This window comes from Lontra canadensis, unplaced genomic scaffold (assembly GCF_010015895.1).
Source record: "Lontra canadensis isolate GAN:19392208 unplaced genomic scaffold, GSC_riverotter_1.0 scaffold54, whole genome shotgun sequence".
NCBI lineage: Eukaryota > Metazoa > Chordata > Mammalia > Carnivora > Mustelidae > Lontra > Lontra canadensis.
In genome coordinates this window covers 1,135,591-1,160,508 of record NW_022631048.1, presented here as the reverse complement: position 1 = coordinate 1,160,508, position 24,918 = coordinate 1,135,591, and the positions used below count along the sequence as shown (strand labels likewise).

The window sequence follows — 24,918 nt, the reverse complement described above, 5'->3', positions numbered from 1 at the left end:
TTTTCATAATATACACAAAAAAAGTTTGTGGTTATTTGGTTTAAGTCCTTTAGAAAATTGGCTTCAGGGAGGCGGGCGGGCCAGGGGACTATGCTACCGCACACACCAGCAGGTATGGTGTGTGCCTTGTTAAAAATTTTCAAAAATTGTTTTTTTTTGTTTGTTTTTTGTTTTTTCCAACTTTTTGGAAAACCAACGGACACGTATAAACCATTCTGTCCGCTTGGTAGTTTTCTTAGTCTTTTTACTTACAAGGGTGACCGACGACTGGGGCTCTCTTTTGATTTTATTCTCAACGTATTATTCTTAATGATCGTTATTCTCACGAATTCTGAGCTGCGGAGTCCGAGGGCGGAGCTGGAAGTTTCTGCGGGTTTCGCTTCTGCATCCGGGCTGGGCGTCCGTTTAGGAATTTTCCTCCAGAGAGTCCGTCAGGGGCTCTAGGGGGACCGCCGTGGGCGGCTCGTGCTGTTTTAAGCGCTTAATGGTGTTCTTCAGGGCTTGCCTCTTATTGCAGAACCAAACTCTAACTACTTCCCGGTCATAGTTCAGCTTCTCGGCAATTTCGGTCATTTCCTGCCCCGAGGGGTGTGTGTTCTTCTCAAAGTGGGCATTGAGGATCTCAAGGGCCTGGGGTGTGAAGGAGGTGCGCCTCTTGCGCTTTTTGGACGGCTCACTCCCGATAAACTCGGTCAGGTTCTGCATACCTGCTCGATGGCGGGCCTCAGCCTCAGCCATCCACCGCTCAAGCACCGGCTTGATCTTCTGGGCACTTTTAGGGGTGATGTCCAGCTTTTCAAACCTGGCAGGATACAAAAGGCCAGGGTTCAGTTTGGCTGTCAGACTGCTAGCTATAGTGTTCTCTTGGGCTTCCTGTGGTAGGAAAAAGTGGCTTCTCAGGATGGTGTGTCTGGGGGGAGAATTGAGAAAGAACAGTCTTACACTGAGTCCTCTGCCAGGGTGGGCCTCCTGCCTGCCTGCCTGCCTGCCTGCCTGGCAGAGCCACGTCCCTCCGGATGAGCAGCCGGCTGCGAGGTAGCCCCCCAGCCCGCTCAAGCCAGCGCCCCCCAGCCCGGCCCGCACGCATGCTTCATGCCCCGCATGCAGCCCGCCCCGCACGGCCACGCGGAGGGGGATGGGGAAGGGTGCAGACGGCAGGACCCGGAGCCCCGGGCACCCACACCCAAACCACCCGCCCATCTTTTCCCTGCACGCGCTGGGAGCTGAGCTTTCACCCCGACCGCCTGGCAATGGTCTCCCCCCAGCGTCAGAAGCCTCCAGGCAAAAATGAACCCCAGGAAGGGGCGTCGGAGACAACCGCTGTCATGTTCTTTCATTTAAAACGATTCTTATTTGTGTGTTGCGTTTAGTTTTCCTGAAACTCCTCCCACGGACTCGGTGATGAAAATCTTGTATGTTATCAGAGTCAGGGATGGCGACTGGGACGCAGCTCTTTTCAGCTCTGTTTAGTGTCTCATTTTAATCTCTCTCTCCCTCTGTCTCTCCCTTCCCCCCACGCCTGTGCTCTCTCTGGTAACAAACAATTTGCAGCCTATGTCAGTTAACAACTTGCCCCCTTTCCAGGTAAAACACAGCCCGTTGCTGCTTTACTGGGGGGACCCGAGCATCTGGACACCTTGTAATTGCTACCAACCCCCCCTCCCCGGATGTGCGAAGGCCACCTCGTGCCTTTCAAACGCTGTCCCTTGTAATGGTGTACTTTGGCACCGGGGCATCAAGCTGTGTTTAATGTGTGATATCTGCAAACTGTACTCCAATGATATCATTTTCTGGAAATGAGGTCTTCTATGTATCAATCGCCATCAGCAATTCCTTGCTACACTGATTTTAAAAAGTATGAAGCATCTTGGGACAAAATTATATGGAGTGTTTTCAGAGGTCATCCTGGTATCAAATTCAGCCTCACGCTCAATGAAATATACCAAAGTGCCAATTGCTTTTCTTCCTTCGTTTGTTTATTCTAAATCCAAATTCAGGGCCCTCCAGTATGACGACCTCAGATACACAGATCCTCTCTTTTGGATCCCCTTTGGATCCAAAAGCTTTCTAAGTGTTCAGCAGTCTGACTGCATAGTACATCTTACAGAACCAAAATGAACCTGCTCTAGCCAGTCAGGGTATGTTTCAGAAGGACGCTTGCAGGAGGACACAAAAGGATAGGCTTCCTTTCCCGGCCATAATCTTATCTTTGACACTACATTTTTAGATACTGTGATAAGCAGTGCAAAGGGTATCAAGTTTTATTCCCTGTAGAATTCAAGGTTTTTTTTTTTTTTTTTTTAAACCCACTTCCACTGCTGATCAAAGGGGGAAGAAGTACATTTTGCTTTCAATAGAAAATGAACTAATCATGTCATGTCATTTAATGAGCTTACCACAAAGCTCTAACTGTCGTGGTAATTTGCCACATACCACATTTTACCGTGGAAGCCAAGCTGCAGAGCTTAAACTCTGGACAGCATGATAGTAGACCTCACAGTGCCAGGGCATGAGGCACAAAGTTTGCAATAGGGATGTTCAGCGTGTTGGTGGTGTTTCCTTCTCTGTGTCTCTGTTACGGAGGGATTCGTCAGAGCTGTGTCTAGGAGTCGCCCAGGTGACACCTGGGTGTGCAGGCTGAAATGCGGATCCTTTCACTCCTCTTCAATAAATGTGAATTATTTCAATGTCAGATCTCCGTCTCTTTCAAGACTTTCATTTTTTTTTTTCTTCTCTTGGTAGTAAGCTCCTAAAACTAGCTCACCCAAACACTAGAAACTAGAGAAAGGCTGTCAAGTCAAGGCATCTGGCATATTCTGTGATATGAATTCCCAGGGTCTCTCTCTCTCTCTCCATTTCAGCCATAGCTTTCTTGGCTTCCCTTGGGGAAGACTTTATAAATCTACATATTCGATTGGGAATGCCCCAGACACTCTTTGGGTGTTGGTGAAAACATTAGATGGCACTTAAGCCAATAAAAGGAAATCACATTTTAGGACTAAAAATAAGCCAGAGAGGACTTTAGCAAAAATAACAAATTGACAACTTAAAAAACCTGTGGCTGCCTTCATCACAAGGCTGTCAAGATGAAACGAAATTAATGTTTCCCAGCAGGGAGCAACAGTATTCATATCATTGATGCTGCTTGTTAGTGTTGGTGTTTCTTTCAGTGTTGTTGGGAATAACATATACAAGCCTTGAAACAAATTTCCCAGCAGTAGTATCCTTGTATAGACTGAATAAAGGTTATTTTCTGCAGGGAGGTATCTTATAAGAAAAAACAGTAGGGGAGACCATAGAAGTGAGAGGATCCTATGGCGCTTTTTGTATTTAACAACAATCAATGGGTTTTATGGAAAATCATTGAGCAAAATGTGAGCTGCCAGCTACTACCCCATACTGATGTTATTTATAACCTTAGTCTTAAACTGCAGGAAAAGTACACTTCCGTCCTTTGGGGAATACATTAAAAGTATAAAGAGCAGATAAAAAGACAGCATTTCATGGATCACCAAGAACAAAATCCACTTAAATGAGTTTAGAGTTGGTTTCTTGGCTTTTCCTGATGGAGGAGGACTCATAAGGCATTGCCCAAGAGGGAAAAGCTCTTACAGAAGTGCCTTTGTTACCTCATGCATAAACATGGGATTAGTGCAACACACACACACACACAGAGGCATGCACGGGGTCTGCTGCTGGCGGCTTGACCCAGATCAACTTGAACACAACCAAGGCTGGATTCTGTCATTTATTTATTTATTTATTTATTTGGAGGGGTGAGGACAGGGTAGGCCAGGTTCTCATTACCCCTTTCTGAGCCACGTAAAGCAGCTGCTTCTTTGGAATGAAAAAAAAAAAAAGGGTTTTTAGAGTTATGTCTGGGAAGGCAATGCTAAAGCATTCCTTTGCGGTCACGAGAGGGTTAATTTTCTTTTTAAGGTATTATTTCCTTGGAAAAATCCCGATAGCCGTCCCTGGGCAGAAATGGGAGGAGTGTTGGGACTGGCAGCTTTACCGTGTTTGCTCGGGATACCCATCTGCAGGCGGGAGATGGGGGCTCTCAAGGGGTAGGAGGGTGGGTCCAGAAGGAAGCTTCTGGCCCACGGTGGGTGGGGGTTTTCCAATGACACTGCCTTCTTTGTGAGTTGACAGGAGTTGTCAAGCCAGGCCCCAGAATCTGCTTTAGCACCTTTGTTTCTGTCAATATCACCGGTTGCAACGTATCAACCCCCCACCCCCCAAACTTAGTCCCCATACTCTACCCCTCCAGCTCTGCCCACCCGAAGAAGAAAAGCTGAGCCATGAGGACAAACGAGGCCCAGGCCGGCCAGGAGAGGTGACAGCACGTGGGCACGGGTTACCTGCAGATGGCCGACTGGCTGTACGCGGGGCCCTCGGTAGCACTGAGAGCCTGTCCCACCTGAGTCTGGGTCAGGCCAAGGGACAGGCGCCGGATTTTAAAAGCTTTGGCAAATTCTCGGATCTCTTCCAGATTAACCCCATCCACCTCACCCGCTGCCGTTTGAGGATCTGTGGAGATGTTTTTAAAAATAGGATCAATACGTCAACGCACATCCAAGTAATATCTGTTTGTTACGGTTTCTAAGAAAGCGGCTCTCTTAACAGCAGATGCTGGGGAAACTGACCCGGCAGGACGTTCTCTTTGTCTCCCAAGTGAGGCACCAGGGACCCCATCCTCAAGTGGTTACACCTCCACAAATCACCCTTCGGGATGTTTCTATCCCAGATAAAACCACGGGTAGTTCACCCACGGCCACTTTCATGATACAAGAGCCTGTTCCCCTGGGCTTAACGGGTAACAGCCAGGGGAAGGCACGAGCTAGGGGAGGCAACTCCATTTTGCCAGTCGATAGGTTCAATTATGGTGCAAAAACATAAACATGGAAAGGTTTCAATGTGAAATGTCTTAAACTGGGTTCTTTAGGGCTAAAATTTGCCCTTGAAGAAAATAAGATTTTTGTTTTTTTTTTCTTCACCAGATCACTGCTGCAGTCAGGCTACCAGATGGTAATGTTGTCTAATTTCTTAGTTCACGTTAGCCCCTCAGAAGAGAGTGCTTATGAAGCTGTGAGGATAATATTGTCTTTTTTTCCCCCTGGTAGCAGTTTACTGACACAATGTCTTTGTCCCCTAAAAGGGCACATAATAAAAAATGCCTACTGCAGGAAGGCTCCTTTGGTGCCGGATAACGCGGTCAATTTAGGACTTATCAAGGGAAATGACACAACAGCTGGAGAACGAACCCCCCAGCTTCCCGCTACTGATCCCCAGATAAATGATAAATGAAAGCGTACACCAAGCTGGAGACAGCATGGGTTGGGGATAGGGGGAAATTTCAAAGTGCCGCTCGCTCCTGCCTGGCGCGAAGCCCTTCTCCCTGAGAGCTGACTCTATTGTTCTCCACCTCATTCCTCGGACTTAGGTGAAAAGTTTTTCTCTTCCTCTTTCAGCACAATAATCCATCAACTTCAGTAAATTCAAGTACTTGTCTAGGGACTCTGGTGGACTAGATTTGCCTTTTGGGCTACGGGGAGACTCCCGTTATCATGAAGAGAAATAAACATTTGCATTTCAAGGGCCAATTGTTCAAAGACTTTTAAATAAACATGTTAATATCTGTGGGGGCTTGGAGCTTCCCAGTACAGATCCTCTCAATACAGGGGAAATGGACTCTGTCAGTAGAATCAGCAAGACACTTCTGCACGGTACCTTCTTTATCTTCACATCCAAAAAAGTCCTGTAAAATTTTTGCATGTCATTCATCGTAAGTTTGTTGAGGAAAGATTGAAAAGGGGTACAACCACTGAGACCCGTCTGTGAGTATTTAAGATATACTCCTGGGCATCCAACCGAGTGTTAAGGGGGAGCAGGAGAAATAGGGGAGGCAGTTCCAGCTTCTTGTGGGATTTACGGTCTAAAGGGGGTTGGGGCTCAATATTATGAATGAGAATCACCCATGAAAAATACCAAGCTGAGTAAAATCAAGAACTAATGGTGTCACCCCCACAGCAGAATTTAGAGAAGCATGGGTTGACTGGAGGGAGGATTCATGTGGGTCCTACCCCATGGCCAGCTGTTGCAGAATGGAGGGGCCACATTCTGGCCAGTGGGAGCCGCGTGCAGACAGGCAGGAGCAAAGCGCCACGGGGGTGTCTGTAAGCGTTTTGGCAGGATGGACTGGGGAGCTCGTGCTAGGAGTGGCGGCTCTTTCATTGTAGGACAGTGAGAATCTGTGTCCATGGCCAGGGCAGAGGGTGACTATAAAACTGATTAAGATTAATTAAAATCTTACTCCCCCCCCCAATTCCCCCCCAGGAGGGCTGGCAACCCTGGTTAAGGAGAGACTTGTTTGGGTTGTCGGGAGCGGCTGCCCTCTGGATCTTAAATCCCACCAGCGCAGCAGCCTGGAAGCAACTTCAAGGGTTTGCTAAGGATTCTGGGAAGTCGCGTCCGTGCACACAGCAGCCTGGAGCCTTGTCTCTCATTTCTTCCTTTAAACATTCCTAGAGCAAAAGTTGAAAATGAGCAGCTTGCACATACAGCTCAGCTTTCCTAGAGCTTACAGGTTTTTGGAATTGCCAACATTTAAACATTGGGAGGTTTCTCAAGAAACACATCTCATTTTTTTTTTTTTTTAATGTTCTTTTGGAATGTTTAGAAGGTTTGGCTGCACCAGGCCTCCATTGGCACTTAGTTGGGCACAATCAGTCAGCTCGAACTGGTTCTGGCTGCCCGTTCTGCTCGTCCTCCTCCTCCTCGGCAGCCCCCCTTACACCTGCTGCTTGGCTCAGCCTATTTTGGAGACTCTATGTTCAGGTTGTGCATTCTCAATGGGGGGGGGTTGTGGCCCCCCCAGAGGCCTGTGGGACATAAACAGTAAAGATGTGCAGTAGATCTGTGATATTAACATTTTGCGAGGGAAGGAGGGCAACCGGGATTTAAAAAAGCATAACAGGGCTTCTTGTAGGGGAAGAAAGTGATGGTAAAATAGTAGTCAGGAAGATCTGGTTTGGAACTGAGCTGGCCACTTGGTGCAGATGGGCGCAGGGAGGGAAGCCTGAGAGTCCTGGGAGGCTTACCAGCGTGGGCAGCAGAGGTTCAAAATCAAGCGTGAAAAATTGGAAACTGCAGACTTTCCTTATAACACTATAGCTTTTAGGACGGTGCTTTCTTCCTTTGGCAGGACTAGGAGTCGCCTGATGGGGCCCGGGACATGCATTTTGAACAAGTACCCCCACGTGATTCTGCAGCAGGGGATCCCTTGCCCCCACAGATGGGGGTCTCTATGTTTCTGGCCTGGCCTGGGGCCAGGAGTGTCACCCTCTGCAAATGGCTGTCTTCTCTCCACTCTTTACCGTCCTTATTCACCAGGTTCCATGACACAGGAAGGTTGCTGTGCCACCTGTGTAAAGAGTGATGAGCTAAAAAGGCGCTGGGAGGGGGGACACCGGGCAGGCACCCCATCCCTTGCGTTCCCTGAACCCAACTCCTCTATTTCTGGCAAGTGGCAAACGTCTGGACTGAGGTTGCCAGTGTAGTCCCTAGTTAGGGGGACAGTTTTTCTCTGAGTCAAGCTAAGTAGTCCTTGTGGGAGGTAAACCTGTTGCCTTACATTAGCTCCCTCTCTAGATCAACAGGAATCAGTGGAGTTACCCAGCATGTGAGGGGCGGGTCTTCCATCTCGGAGAACACCGTGTTCCGCTTCAGCCCTGTGGTCTCTGCGTGTCTATGACTTGGGTTGCATTTTATGTAAATCCGTTCTCTCTTACTTCTTCCCTTCGCCTGCTGCCTTTCATGCTTATATCTCCTTCCTGGTTCCCGGAGACTAGCGACAAAATCTATGCATGTGCCTGATTACTGATGATAACCAGGGTTGACCAGAAAGCTATGGGCTCTTAACTCCCTGCACTGAACGGATTGTCAAAGCTGTCATTCTAGAGCTCAGAGAGGTGGGCACCTGCCCCACTGAGCCCAGGGACCTCCATGGGGCTCCGGAGGAACACTCATCACAGCAGGAAGCTGAGTTCCTTCTTCTTCCTCTCACACATTTCCCTTCTAGTCTTTTTCCTCATTCTACTCAGAGAGATGATGAGACAGGAATTCTTGTGAAATTTAAACAGGTTGATGATGGGTTGAATAAAGGCCCAGGGAAGGGAAGCCAGTATCTCCTTCTTTGCGCAATTTGTTAATGCTGGAGACGAGCTGCCCAGTTTTCTTTATATTATTTTTCTTACTCATAAAATCAGATGGTAAAATGTCTTACTACAGTTTTCTCCATGAGTCCCAAGACTACAAAGGCCTCACCATGCAAAGAAGGGGCCCACCCATGGGCAAAAATTAGTTTTATCCTGATTACAACATGTGGGAATTGTTTTCACACTTTGGGAGAATTCATGACGTGGTTTTTATAAGATGTTTTTGAATTGATAAAAAAAAATTGATGTTTTCTTTTCTTCTTCTTCTTTTTTTTTTGATACTAAAGTTTCTGTTTTAAACTCTTGAGGATCCCTTCCCCGCCCCATCAGAACAATACTCTTCCTTAAGAGATATATGCTTTTCTGTCTGAGGAGGGGAAATGTAATGGGACCCTCTTCCCTGAGATAGGACCTCAGCCCTCAGTCTGGCTCAGAGATTGACATTCCATCCTGGGACAGCTCAGTCTGGTTTTCCCTCACCCAGTCTCCTGGTTTGGGGAGATTGGGCTAATTTCAAGGAGAATTCTGGGGCTACCTTGATAGGGGCCTCAGAAGGATCTCTCAGATCCCCTCCCAGATCGATCCAGCACTAGGGCAACCCAGTCTGGAATTTCTGTGCATTGAGGAGGAAGTGACACCTTTTCGAGACGTTTGCTCCTGATGAAGTCAGACCAACAGATTAAGTATAGGGTCAGGAAGCAACAGCAATGACTGCCAGAGTCTGGCCCAAACCTGACCCTTGCTAGGGGAGCCAGAAGATCAACCCACAGAGAGATTAACTGGCCCAGAGATTAAGAATGAGCTGGCCTTGGAAACTGGCAAGATCTCATAAGCAGGATGTTTCCCAAATCAAATCTGGAATGCAAGGGCTGAAAAGCATTTTTTTTTTTTTAAGTGATAACTAAATGCAAATTGGGTGAAAAAAATCCTGTTCTGCAGAATCTGGTTGTATGGTCCCTGGGTCCACACCAACCTGAGGGCTGAGGATGGACCAGCACAGATGTTTTTTTTGTTGTTGTTTAATTTTTAAAATTTAGCTCCTTCTACCAGTTAACGTGGACATCAGTGTAAGGGTTTGCTAAGTGGGTCGAACCATCACCATCCATCAACATCATCCTTCTACAACCTCTGCTTATGGGATTCTTCTATGAATAATATGCAATTTTAAAGAAGCTGTCAAGTCTGAATTAACAGACTTATGTAAACACCCATCTACTTTTTTATGCAATTCTCACAGCAAATAATGGGTGTATTTACCAAATATTTCTGAGAAGTAAGAAACCGCTTGAGAACGGGCAAGAAGTCGTGATCATGGGAATCAGAGGTGCCATAAGCTATCACCATGCATCTTTATGTTCACTTTATGGTTTGCTTTTTTCTGGTAATAGCCAGTGGTTCTTTGCTGTCTAAAAAAAAAAAAAAAATCAAGTTTACAGGCCAGGGGTTTAAAGAGTGTGCACTGAAAAATAATACAAAACCAAACTCAGCAAGGAATTAAAAAAAAAAAAAAAAACAAACCTGAAATCTACCTGTTTTTAAACAGTGCTGTGGAAGTCTTGAGCCAATTTGGGACATTTGTCGAGTCATTTGTTTGACTCTGTTCGACTTTCCAAAAGCCCTGCTTTTAGAAAATATATTTACCTCTGATGACTGTGAAGACCAAGCAAGGTTTAACACAGGGTATAGGGTAAGCTGTATGGGTACAGAGAACAGGTGCCCACAAGGTGTTCTGGGAAGTAAGGAGTGTGCTTATTTGGTGATGCTGAGCTAAGATGTGATGTCCTTTGCATATGAAGCTCCCAATATCATTGCCAAGGCATTAACTCTGGGTTCTTTTGCCTGGAGTGGGGAAGATTTGAGGGTGACTTTTGGTCCCATTTTATCTGGGATAGTGGCAAGTTGAGCAGCGTTATGACAGTCTTTGACCATGACGTGGGAGGGATCATTGACCAAGGTCTTGGCCACAGGTTCAAGTCCAGTTTGACCTGGTTCCTTCTATGGCCTTGGTTTCTTAGAGGAATTTGTTGATTAACCATCCAACTCAAGGATTATTTATTCTAGGAGGTCCTTCTGGTCTGTTTAACCTCTAAAACCAAGTTAATCATCGACTGTATTGCCATAGTCCTTGTTCACGTGTTGATTATAGCGTTTATTTCTTTTAATTATAACTGTTTCTTTGTTACCGGTTCATGACCTCCCCCAGGGCAGGGGGCCCATATTACTTATTTTTGCTTTCTTAATTTCTATTCCTGTGCTCGGCATATACATGGCACTGTGTTTTTATTTTTAAGTTGACAGCCTCTAATGAAACCACCCTTTTCCCCCTGTAATTTAACCTGTATCACAACTACATCTGAAGTATGGGGTTAGGTCTCCCCACATTATCTTACCTGCAGATTTGGTGAAGTGCCATCTCAGACAAAAATAATTCTAGATGGATATTTCATGCTTGAATACAATTTCAAAACATGAACGATGTCTAGTTTTTCTCTTTATATTATCTCAGGGAAAGGCCTGTGCTTTAATTATAAGGCATGGGTCCAGGCTTTTAAAGAGCTATTGAGGACTATTTAGGTAATCTGATATATGCCACTGGATGTATGTCAAATGTCACTGGATAAAATTTAGGTGTAAACATCCTAATTTTTAAGGCAGCTGTGCTGTGTGTCGTGTGTGCGACCCATTGAATCAGACTCTTTGGGTTATCATCCTTGCCTGCCACCCGTTAGATTTCTCACACAGAGTGTCACAGCCTCTCAGCCAAGACAGAATGTGGTTCCTTGGACAGAAGTTGGCCAAAATGGGTTGCACTTTCAGGAGCTATCCGATGTCAGTTTCAAGATCTGCAAATGAGGATTTCTATGGCCTTGGTGTACTAAAATGAGCAGAGTATTGAAAGTGCTTTGAAAACCCTACTTTACAAATCAAGACTTAAACAGAGATTTGTTCGGGGGAATCAGCATCAGAGAAATGCTCTGTATATCATTCACTGTGTAGTTGGGTTTTGAGACAGAAGGAAGTCAATTAAACAACATGCTCAAAATCGGTAGCAATTTTAAGGCAAGGAATGGGTTTCTGTAAAGTCTGACCCTCCATGCAACTGCTAGAGCTGCTCCTGTATCTTCCAGAGAAGGTTTCTCATTCAGGCTCTGCGTATGAGTTTGGGGTTTCCTGCCTCAAGTGCATATGGTAAAGGAGTCTCTGTCCCCATTCTTTATATCCCATATCAGGATATGTAATATGGTTCACTCATTATACACCCAGAACTTAGATGCCCCATTGGCAACTGTGCAGTTGAAATTCCATCTGTCCCACCACTCTGTGATGGATTTCTGAAAAAGGCTACTCCTTTCCTGCCCAGTTTGAGACAAGTGACGAGAGAGAACCTGGTATCATCCATCCGTCTGTCCGTGCGTTCAACCACTCACTCATCTCCAACGTGGACTGAGTGTTTAACATTGTGCAAAATACTGTATTTTGGAGTGATTTGTCCTGTATTTCATATTTAACTTATTTCTTCTGTTTGATGTCAGTTCCTTTTCTTTTAGGACCAAAGCTTAAAAGCCTCTTCTACACTTAAGATCATGCTGCTATCTACAACTAGAATATTTTGCAGAAACTTATGCAGAATATTGAATGGAAATGACATTGAAACCTTTTCTAACACCCCTATGAGGAGTGTCTTTATTGGGGGAAATCTGGCTATAACTAAATTAACTTTGTGGTTTTATTCCAGTAAAACTAGAGTTTCTGGCCCAGACGAGAGGGGTCGTATATGCAAACATCCTATAATAACTGGTTGATGGCCACTCTGTGTGCACCCTGACACTGTGTTTGGTGTTGACCCATCTTTGGGGTCAGGGGCCTCCAAGCTAGTTGACATACTTGGGCATTTTAATATCTTCCCATAATTCCTCATTCTCTTCTCCCTTCCATATCCTTTTTGCTGGAATTATCCATGTACTTGAATGTACATGTATGTATGCACGCACATATATATTCTTTTTTGCAGGTGGGGTTGCTTGCATGGGGTGGGCATGGCAACCCTCCGTTTTGCTTCACATTACAGATATGTGAAAATCCCTGCTGTTCCCGTTATAACAAGTTATTCATGACACCTGATCAACACAGATACTCAGCTGTATCCTTATTTTACAGCCCAGATGTCTATGCAGTACTTTAGCCCTTTAAACCTGTAATTACTGGATTTTCGGTTCCTGGAGCATTATAATCGAAGTGCACATTCTGTGATTTTATTCACGGGTAAGAATTGCACCGACAGTCAACGACTAACCTGGAAGCAGACCACCGTCCCAGTCATCTTCGGCTGTTTCCATCTGCGTGTGATACGTACGCTGTCTTTACGTGGGGCCACATACCAGCTCTCAAAATTATGTATATATGTGGCCCCCTCAGGGAAGCAGACCCGTAGGCTTATTTTATTTTATGAATGGTGGCTCAGAGATTTCCCATCTCGTTCCAGCCCAGGCAGCTTCCCCACGTGCCCCTGGAGGCCGCTCGTTGTGCGCACACACCGACCCGCCCACGGGCACGCTCTCTTTTATTTCCTCTGACACCTACAAACAGAATGGCAGGGGACTTCAAAGGCACGGAAAAGCAGCTTGACCTGCTGGCTGAGTGCCTGTTGTTGGTTTATTTCAGTTCTGAGCTCCGCGGCTCATGGCCTGCAAGCTGATCAGCTGCTCTCTTCTGAAAGCGGCAGGACTGACTCAGTGTGGCAGAAAGCACTTGAGATAGAGACCGGCCCCTGAGCACACTCATCAAGGGGGCGTGCTTTGGGGCCCTGATTCCCTAAGGAGCCATCTGGCCCTGGGCAGAGACCTTATTCTGCTATTGGCCTAGAAAGGCCAGGAAATTCCTCTTTGATGTTGAAAAAGAACAAGAGAATGAAGGACGGAGGGCCGGTGGGGAGAGAGACAGGGAGGAGGAGGGGGAGAAAGAGAGAGAGGAGGGAAGGCATTGCAGATAGGCAACAAGAAGGCCACCACGATTTAACCGAGCCAGAAAGGATACTTACTGCTGACTAACTGGCCCACGCTCAAAGCTGAGGAAGAGGAGGATGAAGAGGAAGAAGAGGAAGCCTGGCGGACGGGGCTTTGAGACATGGATGCTTGGCTGTGAGCCAGGTGCAGAAGGCTGCCTTGGGAGGCTGCTTGACCCACTGACGTCTGGGAGGGTTGGTGGAGCTACAATGGGAGGGGGATGTAAAAAATACACACAGGAGTGAGAAATCAGGGTGGGGAGATACCAGAGGGTAGAAGTTTCATCTGGGGTTGAAGCATTGTATTTCCAAGAACATTATACTTCTCAGGAACAGTGCAAACTCTACACCAACTGGCAGGAATTTTGTGTGTGTGTGTGTGTGTGTGTGTGTGTGTGTGTGTGTATGTGTATAATATGTTGCTGCTTGCTTGACAGGCATTTTATTAGTAATCCTAAATATATTATTAATTCCCTACTTGGCTGGCAGGAGCATCCCATTTTCTACCTTTCTAGACCACAGTGTGTGGCTGGACTCTTTTCTGCCTGTTCACACAATTATAGCACACTTGACAGGCCTCTCCGGGAGGTACAGATAAAATACAGTGTTTGCAATGAACTTGGAGTGCGCAACTCAGGCTCACGGGTGTGGCTGCGCCCAAGCATTTTGGCTTCTGTAACTGGTAGTTTTAGGAAAGTTCCCCTTTAGGCTCAGTGTGAATTGAGTCTAGGAACTGTCTGTTCTCCTTGATCCAAGAATCTGGCTGGATTACTATAAATTGGGGGGAAAACGTTTGCTGATGTCCTGTAGGAAATGGAGAGATAATTTGGGGCAGCCGGGACAAAAACAACCAGTAGTATTTGCAGTTTCCAGTTGTCGCTTTCTTACTCTGTGCTACTCCGTGTTAAGGACTTTGAAACCCTCGCTCATTTAATTCTTACATCGGCCTGTGAAGTGGGTGTTATTTTGACCTTTGTTCTGCAAAGAAGCTGAAGCTCTGAGAGGTTAAAGGGTTTTGTGGGTTCATCCGGTAGGTGTGGGGGAGCTGATGTCTGGATGTAAAAAGTCTGGCCCGGAGGCTTGAGCTCTTAATCATCATGCCAGAAGCAAGAATAAACCTAATTTTCAAAATTCAGTGTGCCTTGACAAAGGTTGACTTTATGTCCATTTCTTCATGACTCCTTTAGAGCCTCTCAAAGGCTGGTTGTTCTGGGTGGTGAAAAAGCCCAGCTCAGGAGAGGAAGGTTGGAGGGAAGGGAAACGAGTGCTAGTACCAAGTTCCCTTGAATGCCCAGAAGGGGTCTTTCTCCATCTGCGTGTTGCCCTCCCCTCCCCCGCCGGCCAGGAAGTTGACACAAAGGGGGCAGCCCAAGGTCCCAGACAGGTGCATGACCAGCCTCAGCCCTTGCGTCCTTTGTGATTGAAGATGGCCCTCCTTGGTTTACGAACTTCTTTCGTGGCCATCTTCACACTCACAGAGGTGTAGCAGAGTTTCTACAAAAGGAAGTCAGCTGGGGAGTAGAATCAGGTCAGGCCCTGAACGGTGGTTGGCCCTCCCACCAAAGTTCACAGCCTCACCTGATATCTGACCACCTTCTCAGGATCTGACAGCCAGCCTGGGACGTGTCAACTGCACATTTGTCACTGTTTCCCCTGTGTGTTGTGTGTGTGTGTGTTTGTGTGTTCATTTTTTCATTCAAATTTACCAAGAGATCATTTATACATAATAAAATATACCCATTTCAAGCCTGCACTTTGAAGAGTTTTGTCGAATAGATACTCTGTGAAAGGACCAGCATAATCAAGACGTAGAACTTTCCTTCCCATCATTCTGTAAAGTTCCCCCATCCCCTTTGAATCAGTTTCCCCCAGGGGGACAGTGGACTTTGTCACAACGGACTCGTTTGGCATGATTCTAAGAACGGAACCGTACAGTACGTACTCTTCTTTTATCTGGCTTTTTTGGCTTGAAGATTGTTTTTAAGATTCATTTTGTTGCATGTGTCAGCAGTGTCATCCCTTTTTTTATTGCCGAGTAGTATATATAGTATATATTTGTGGTGCATATCTCTATATTTATAAAGATATCTATGCCACAAGTTGTTCATCCGTTCACCTGTTGATGGACATGTGGGTTATTTCCGGTTTGGGGCTATCAAGAACAGAGTGGTCGTAAATACCGATGTTCGGATGTTTGTGTATACCTGTGTTTTCATTTCTCTTCTGTAAATACCTGGGAGGGGAATTGTGGAATTCTTGTCTAGTACTATAAATGCATGTTGAACTTTTTAAAGAAATTATCAGACAGACTGATTTCCACCGTGGTTGTAGCATTTCGTGTTCCCACAAGAAATGTACGAAAATTCCAGCTGCTCTCCGTCCTTACCAACGTTTGGGGTTTCTCAGTCTTTTAAATTCCTTAACGAGTTTTTAACCATCAATTAACATTTTACCCGCAAACAGCTATTAGTAAGATGCTACCCTGGAAGTGCATAAGGAGCTCTTTCTTCTTCTGGTCCCTCGTGGTAATGCTTTTGCTCCCCGGGTTCACATGACATTCCCATGCAGCAGATACATCGAGCATGATTACGAGGAGTGAATGACTGGCCCAGATCATGTGTTCCAGAGCACATTAGAACCCGGGCTCTCATTCATAGCTCCGGGCTCCTTCCGGGTGCCATCTTGTCCCCCTTCAGAATTGCTTGAAGTTACCTTTCAAGTGCACGTCCTTACTGTTCCTGAACTGTGCTAAATGGAGGCTATATTATGAATAAAAGATAGTGATAATTGACATGGAACCCAAATTAATATGCATCAAGTATATCCCAAGATAATTAGCCAATCTACCAAGCACATAATCAACATTGAATCCAGTAAATTTTATTCTGTAGGGACACATATTAAAGATTAAGTCTATTTTTAATTTGCTTAATAAAAGGTGATGGATATTTGCATGTCAGTCTACCCTTTCTAACTTATTGAGTTGTCCTTCTAAATATTGTTACTTGACAAAAGCTTTTCACAGTTTTGAGTCACTGGATCATGAGATAGCCTTCTATTTTACCATTCCATCAATATTTTATTGGCCCTAGGTGTGGTAAAGTACCATCAAGGAACTGGGTAAGACAATAATCAATTAAAATTTTCTTCCTCAGATACAACTCAGTAGAGAAACAAATTAATGGGTTGCAGCCTCACTAAGGACTCAAAAAGCAAACTAAGGCTTATGCAGGAGAAGAAATTCAAGAGGAAAATAAAATAGTTCTTTTAAGAGCTTGTGCGGTGTCCACACAGTCAGAGAATGAGATGACTCTAAGATATCTAAGAATCTAAGAAAGATACATTTCTTCCAAAGAAAATAAGCATTTTCTTTTTAGGACATTGGGGTTCTGCTTTCCCTCCAGAGTTTAACCAGACAATATGGAGAGACCAAGAAAAATTCTGAGAAGTTCTTACTTATCAAGAATTGACATTATATAAGCAGTAGCATCCTTACTGGAGCCCATATGTCTCACTCCAATGTAGGGAATGTATAAACATGTATCTGTTAATTCTAGAATCACTTGTAAGTCCAGATGGAATAGCCTTTTGTACACATCAAAGTGAGCCCAGAGATTGACCCTCTTTGATAACGTCTTCCCTCAGAAAAAGAGGATGTTAGAGTAATACTTCTGTTACTTCCCAACCCTAACATTGTAATTCTTTGAGGTAAATGAAAAAAAAAAAAAAGCTTTATCTATGATATTCTTAGTCTAATGATTCTGATGCATTAATCTTTAGAAATATCATACTGAAAAATACATGTATCAAATAAAGAAAGGGAAAGCAGAGATTTAAGCTCCCTCATGAAACAACTGTGGTTTTCCATATAAAAAGTTCAAAGACTTTAAATAAGAAGCATTAGAAAAATGTCATTTAATTAGATGTAGCTTTGCAGACCCTGACTTGAATCTGAAAATCATGTATTGTAATGCTCAATTACTGGCAAAAGAAATAGGTATATAAATACCTCAAACATAACGGACCATAAAAAGTGACAGAAAGTGCAGGGAATTAGGGAATAAGGAGAAGCGTGGAGGAAAAGCTTCTTTCCTTTTCCTTCCTGGAGGAAAAGGAGAACTTGGAAGCTTCTATAGAGGGAGATGTTTTATTACATTGCCTTGATCTTGAGAAGCCAATTACATGGTACCATTGATGGGATGCTTCCTACGTGTTTTTGTGTGTACTTTTAAATTTTGGTATTAGCCCCCTTGGTTAGATGATGGTGGTGTCCTTATAGAAGAGGAAACAGACTTAAGATGGCTTAGCTGGGATCACACAACTGGTATAACTGAGCTTTGAGTCCAGAGAAGTCTGACTCAGGAGCCAGAGCTCCTTCCAGCAGGCACACCGTTGCCCCACTCCTGTCTACCACTGGAGGCAGGTATGAGTCAGGGAGATAGCAGGAAGCTCTAGCTGGGGGTGTGGGAACAGACGAGGTGTGTTCAAACTGGCCATGCTGAGCTACACTCTAGAGTTGATCAGCATGAGCGTACATTGTGGTCTATCATTTTGAACACATCTCATCTCTTTTTGCTAAATATGACAATTTAAGTATTTTTCCATTTAGGATTATTTTCTACATACAGGTCCTGAAGTATTTAAAAATGTCATATTTTTTAGGGAAACATGGTAGTCAGAGGTGGCCAGAGCATTATGACTTACTTCAGTGTCGTTTGGGACACACCTCGGATGGGGTTGTCTATAGATTGTCCTTTGTTTAATGTAATGAGTCCCAGTTATTTGGAGCACCCCACATTTACTTTTCTCAGTATCCTGTTTATATGATCATATTTTCTATTTATTCACTACACCCCCTCTGTGTTGCCTAAAGGAGCTGGAGTCTATTTTCATTAAGTTCCAGGAATCCCTTGCTTGCCTTTTACTGGGCTGTAAGTCAGATGTAAATAGGCTGTGTTATGGACTGAAATGTGTTCCACCCTAAATTCGTATGATAAAGTCCTAACCTCCTGTATCTCAGAATGGGACTATAATGGGAGATCGGGTCTTCAAAGAGGTAATTAACTTAAAATGAGGTCCTTAGGATGGGCTTCATCTAGTATGACTGGTGTCCGCCAAAGAAGAGATTAGGACACAGACTAGAAAAGGGGGGAGACCACATGAAAACACATGAAGGAGGTGACCACCTGCAAACCCAGGAGAGGGGCCTCAGGGGAAGGCATCCCTCCCCAACACAGTGATCTTGGACTTCCAGCTTCCAGAACTGTGAGACAATAAACTTCATCCTATCTATGGCATTTTGTTATGGTAGCCCAAGCAGGCTCATACAATCTGAGAGCACAGAGTCAACAAAACAGGAGAGGGAAGGGGCAATTCATGTTAGCCTGGGCTTTGCATTACCCAGGGAAGGAGGGAGGAATGTCCATCTCCTCCAGGAAATGGCAAACAGGGAAGGACAGGATTCCCGGTCTCAAAATCTTCTCCCTTTCCATTGCTTTTCAGAGGCTGGCTTCGTTGGTTTGTTTGTGTTGGCTGGAACTGAAGGGTGTTTAATATATTCAACAAAAGTAAATTCAAGTGCAAGCATGCTTTATAGACGTTCTTGCTTTTCTATGCCCTTGGCTCCATATAGCTTCCATGGGTAACATAGTATATCCTTAATAATGTTTTAGTTTCTGGAAGAAAGCATCTCCCAATTGAATCCACAATTGCTATAAAAATAAGTGGAGGTGACAAGTGTCTTGGAAGTGGAATAAAATGTGGAATGTGCTAGACAAGTTGGAAAAATGAGTGCCTATAAAGAGTAGAATTCAAATGGAATTAAATATAGAGAGATTAATTCAGGGAAGAAAAAACTCTCCAGTTATGCCAAGGCCAAATGCAGGAGGTCTGGCCTTTTACAAGTATGTCAGGGAGCCATGATGAACACCAGGCTGTATCCCCAGGTGGTGCGATGAGAATGTGAGCACAACCCCAAGAACTCTAGCAGTAACAAGAGCATGAAGGAGGACATGGTGATTCTCCCTCCCTGCACTGGCTGGCATTTTTCTGAGTACCTACTGTGTACCTTATAATAGCCCGAAGAGAAATTAAGTCAGTGGGTCTCAAGATACAGCATTCGTCAGAATCACCTGGAAGGGCTGTTAAAACACAGATCATACCCCACCCTTCCCTGGAGGGTCTGATGCAGTAGATCTGGGATGAGGCTCAAGAATTTGTATTTCTAACAAGTTCCTAAGTGATGCTCATGGTTGGGGGACCACACAAAGGTTTTGAAGGAGCTTTTCTTCAAAAAAAGGGTAAAGGAATAGGATTTATTATGCCCAGATGAGAGAAGCAACAGCTCAGACTTAATAAGAACCTTCAAGAATGAGGAGGACCGCCCGAGTGTTACTGTGTTGCTGAGCTGCTTGTTCTACGGTGGGTAAGACAGGAGCCCAGGTCTTAGATTTGTTAAGATTTAGAGTTTACATCAGGACAAGCCAGCTTGAAAAATTTTGAGGACCTGGAACATGACATGAAGTGGAGATTTGAATTCCTTTCTAAAAGGCTTGAAAAAAGCAAGGAGGGAGATTTTTTTTTGGCAGGGTCCAAGAGACTCCCTGAATTTTCCTTCCAGTTCTCTCCATTACCCTGAAACAGCTCTTTAACTTGGGCAGGAAGAAGAGCCCCAGATGTAAGCCTCCCTCAGACACTTCCGGTCTGCCGAGGAGTTAAGCACCGGAAGCGGAAACACCAGTGGACGCAAGAAGGCGTCACACTAGGCACTGGAGCTTGGGGGGAGATGAGGAGAGGCAACATGGGGGCGGGATTCAGGGAGATCCCTGCACACAGGCAGGCAAGGCCAGTGGCAGTCCTGAAAAGCACCGGGGACACACAATGATGGGACAGAGCAGGGCACAAAACCAGGGAGTACACGTAGTTGAGAGGGTAAGGTGGGCGAGTGCGGTGGGCAAGAGGAACGTGTTAACATTCAGAAAAGAAGTGACTAGAGAAGGCCGTGCTGTGTGGACTTCTCAAGCTCCTCTGCAGGTGCTGACATGGAAACTACAGCAAACCGGCAGAAGGCACGGCAAGGCCTGGGCTGGGCTGCTCTGGAAGCATGGCTCTGGGATGCTGCTGCCTGTAAGTGGGCAGCGATTCACCCGAACGCCATCGACTGAGCCCCCATTCTGGGCAGGGCCCAGAGCGAGGCCAAGTCAGTCAGGTCCCCGTCTTCAGGCAGGCGTAGATTCCAAATGACAGCACAAGTGATGAAAATGAATGTAACGGAGGGGAAAGCAGAGAGGAGGGAGCGTGTAGGGAAGCTTCGAGAAGGAGGGATCCCGGACAGAGGGACGGTAGCCGAGTTTGCCAGACAGAAGCGGTGGGAAAGGCACTGCGGGCCAGGGCACTGTGGCTGGGCTTGGCAGGGAGTGTCAAGGGGAGACCAGAAGGCGAGATGCTCAGCTGTGTGGCTGGAAGGTCAAAGGGCTCTTCTGCATTGGAGTCAATGATACACGTTGTATCCATCTAGGAAAATTCCTATGCTATTTCAGATCCCTGGGGGGTTTGGCAATTTAAATGAACTACCTTCCCTTGGTTTCTTATTAACACCAAGATTACTTTTTGAAGAGAAGTCACGTGCCTTCGTAGATGGCAGTCTCCAAGGATTATATCCACAGCCTTTAATTTTCGAAAAGTTTCATTGCTTTGATTTTACAGATTGCAACATTTTTTCCTTTCAAATGTCCCTATGCTCTTAAGGGTGCTAAAAACTCCTGCTAAATTTTGTTGGAATTTAGTCAAAGGAAGAATAAATATACATAAAAATGATGTCTGTGCTGCTTATGGACAAATCGTTAATTCACAGTCACAGTTGTAAAGGGATCTGGGGCCTCTCACTTTGGTGGGGAGTTAGTTCACCATAATCCTCAGTAGCTGTAGAGTCCCATGGGAGGAACAAAAGGCTCCTTCAAAATCCACCAAATATTTTGGATTAAGTAGCTTTTTTATTTTTTCCATGAACAGAAAGATACATCTTTCTGTTTTTTTTCCCTTTTTTTTAAATCTAGTCTTTTTCTGACTTTTATTCTCTTGCATTGCTCACCAAGAATCTCTGCTGTGATACTGTGAAGACTATATCTAGGACCATCAAGTCGTGGTATGTATTTAAGAAATATTTTGCTTGCATTCCAGATGATAACATTGTAGTTTCGCAGTCTTTTATCATTGGCATAAATCATCATCAAGAGTAGCTGAGGGTTCACTCTTAGAATGCATTCATTCATTCATTCATTCATTCATTCATTATACCCTTAGATTTTATTCAGGTTCTTTTAATTAATGCTAGGCAGATGTAAAAATAAAGTTAAAGATGTAATTATTTTTGTTAAATTAAAACAAATCACCCCAGGCAATCTGGTCCAAGCTACTTCACTTCATGAAAGTGAACTCCCTTCTGAGTGTGAGTTAGGGAACTTTCTGCTCCTATTATTTATGATGTATTTTACTGTTGGAACTATGCTCTTGTGAGATCAGGCATTTGTCATAAATCACATGAAAAAATAAATTGAGAAAGTTCTCTACTGTATGATAGAAATCCTTTATTTTTTAGTGGTTGTCTGCATTATATTTCTTCAATGTAAAGGGTAATATTTAAAGAAAAAAAATTGAAGACCACTATCCTTACACCTCCAGCTCTGAGCTTTTTACTCTTGGACCCTTGGGCATTTTATGATCCGCTCTCCTCAGGATCCCAGCTTTTATATCCAGGACTCAGACTTGCTCGTCTCCCATCAATTCACCCAACTTGTTAACCGTACTAGGTGCTCTGAGGTGTTTCATGGTGTTTCAGAATGGATGGCAAGAAACAGTACCAGTAATTCATTTCTTTCCACCATTTCCTGATATTTCTGACCAGGTTCACCACTGGTTCCCTCGATCTTTCTGGGACTAGAATAGACCATGGGCATATGGCTAGAACAAGAAGGATGCGCCCCGGGAAGACTGCTGTGACTTGGAGTTTCAGGAAGATTCACTTGCCACTCTTCTCCAGCTGTGCTCACGTGTTCTCTCAGCATGAAGGTACACGAGAGGCACTTGTGCACACACCAGTCCAGGACAGTCCTGCTTGTAACTGACGTGAAATGGATTTGCAAGGCACACCCCCAAGGGGCTGGCTGTTTCTTAGGAGTTTCTGGGTCCCAATTCTACAGTAAAGAAGACAGCCATGGAGGTTAGAGCAGCAGAGGACCAAATGTTCCCGCAGTGATAATGAAGTTTGCTCCAGCGACCAACAAGTGCAGGGTGGGAATGTTTCTGAGGTGTGTCTGTGCTCACAATAGAGGCTGTGGAAATGGATCAATGATATGTACTTTGGGCAAAGAGTGAAGGAATGACACCGTATTCTGCTTTTTTTTTTTTTATGCCATTTCTTGGTTAGGTCCTTCTCCTGGATTAAAACCGTTCTACCTCAAATCTAGAGCTGTAATTTTATGTAACTCGAATTGTCTATCACCTACACCCCCTCCACTGAAATTCAAGGTGAGAACGAGAGCTACTTTGTACTAAATGTTGATGATTTCTAATTAATTCATCACCTTCGTGGCAATTTACAACTTGGCTTTGCTGACAGAAATAGTTTTAGCAGATTGTATGAAAAGAGGCTGATCGCATTTTCTCTCCCCTAGAGATAATTATAGCCTAAGTTTGAACAGATAGAAATAAGTCTTAAAAAGCCAATAAAAGATAGAATCTCTTGCCTTATTTAAGGAAACATTTAGAAGGTAGAGAGTCCAATGGCATCTTGTATATAGTATAAGAAATAAGCTAGCTGAGAGACGGGGTGGGGAAGGGGAACGAAGTCCTCAGTGGTATATTTGGCAGGGACTGCAGCACGGCCTAGGGTTAAGCTGAGGAAGAAGAGGGGAAGAGGGATGCTGGGAGCCTTGGCTCTCCAGGCAGTAGACTTCCAGATTCGGTGGGAGAACCAAAGGGCATAAGACCAGAGTCGCCATCTCTGGGAAGTGTGTTCAGGCCTGACTTGGTTTTTTCCTCCTCCCTCAGTGGAGGAGGTGTCCTTGCTGGACCCGCTCATAGATCCCCTCGCTACTCCCTCATTGCATTTACCAGAGATCTCAGGTACATATTTGTACAAGTCTTTGATGAATGTCCGTCTTCCTCCCTAGACTCATGGTATCTGTCATGTCTATGACATGACATGTCTATGTCTATGTCATGTCTATGAGCCTAGCTTCCAGGAACAGTGCCTGACAAATAGCAGGTGGGGATATATATATATACACCCACAAACATATATATATATGTGTATATATATATATATATATATATATTCAGTTACTTATTCAATAAATATTTTAAAAAATGTTTTATACATATATATGTATATGTGTGTGTATATATATATGTATAAAACAGATTTTATGTTTATACATATATATATGTACACACATATATATGTATAAAACAGATTTTTTAAAATATTTATTGAACAAGTAACTGAATTTCCAAACATAGCCTTCAGGTGCCACCAAGAATGGGCTCTATGCATGGCTGGATCAGAAGCCAAATGGCTGAGATCTCTGGAAAGTTACTTCTACTTTGTTACAGATGAATGATGAATCGAGTAGCGCTTTCTTCTTCCTTTTTCTTTCACATCCTATTTCCTTGCTAGATGCTTTCCATTATAGAGTTTCCCAACAACTCATAAGGCCATGTACTCAGTCACGTACTCACTGTTAATATCTGTCTTCTCCCACCACCTTTCCTGGTAGTGCACCCTCCAACTGCAAATCTGGGTCTCAGCCTGGTCCAACTTAGGCTTCTTCAATCACTCTGCTGCTGGTTTCAAAATGTTTCAAACAGAGCAGCTCCAGACTTTAAAGCGTTACAACAAAGAGAGAACTGATATTTCTCCATTGCTTTACCTGATATCATCTCTGCAGTGTTTGACACTGTGTCGGTTCCTCCTTTAAAAAAAAAAACTCTTGGATGCTCAATCATTACCCTCTAGATTCCTCGCCTCCTTAACTGGCCATTTCTTCCATCTCTCCCTTCCTCTTCCATTCCTTAGAAGCTGATGTTTCCCCAAGTGATTCCGTTGTCTTCCTTCATTCTCTCGCTCCTCCTGAGTTTTCTGAAAGTTGGTTTTGTTTTCAGTGACAACGTATGCACTCGCTGACTCTCAGGTCCTATTCTGGTGCTACTGCAGTTCCAGACTCTTGGTTTCAGCTATCCGGCACGTGCTTTCATAAATTCCCATCCGTGTTTTACTATAGTCTCCTAAATGGTTTGTTGACAATCGATGTTCCGCCTCTTCAGCTCAGCCTCCATCTGCTCCCCGAGTTAGAGTTGTTTTCTTGAAAAATAAAACTGAACATGTCACTCCTCCCTTTAAATACCTCTTCTAGATTTCCAGGGCTGCGGAGTAGACGGTCATCACCATCATCATGAGCGTGTAAGTGCTTACTGTGTACCAGGCACGAATCACTTCATCCAGATGGACTCATTGAATCCTCATGACCACTCTGCAAGATGGGTACCGGTTATTCCCATTTCTCAGATGAGGACGCTGGGGCACCGAGATGATGCGTAATGCGTTCATGATCACACAAAGTCCATCCTTTCCAGCTTGATTATGGAGCCCTTTCCATGAGCCTTTCTTCTGTTTCGTGACACTCCATCCTCTTCATTTCCCTG

General features: G+C 44.6%; 1 protein-coding gene across 4 annotated transcripts in view; it reads right to left on the bottom strand.

Moving 5' to 3' along the window:
- Positions 1-402: 402 nt before the first annotated feature.
- POU6F2 (POU class 6 homeobox 2) overlaps positions 403-24,918 on the bottom strand; it is a 419,114-nt gene continuing 394,598 nt past the window's right edge. For all 4 annotated transcript variants that reach the window (XM_032874946.1, XM_032874948.1, XM_032874947.1 and 1 more), the window contains exons 8-10: positions 13,255-13,423; positions 4,362-4,530; positions 403-910 (exon numbers count right to left, since the gene is read on the bottom strand). In XM_032874946.1, the coding sequence (XP_032730837.1) occupies positions 406-910; positions 4,362-4,530; positions 13,255-13,423 (843 nt within the window). In that variant the 3' untranslated portion in view covers positions 403-405. The remainder of the gene's footprint in view (positions 911-4,361; positions 4,531-13,254; positions 13,424-24,918) is intronic.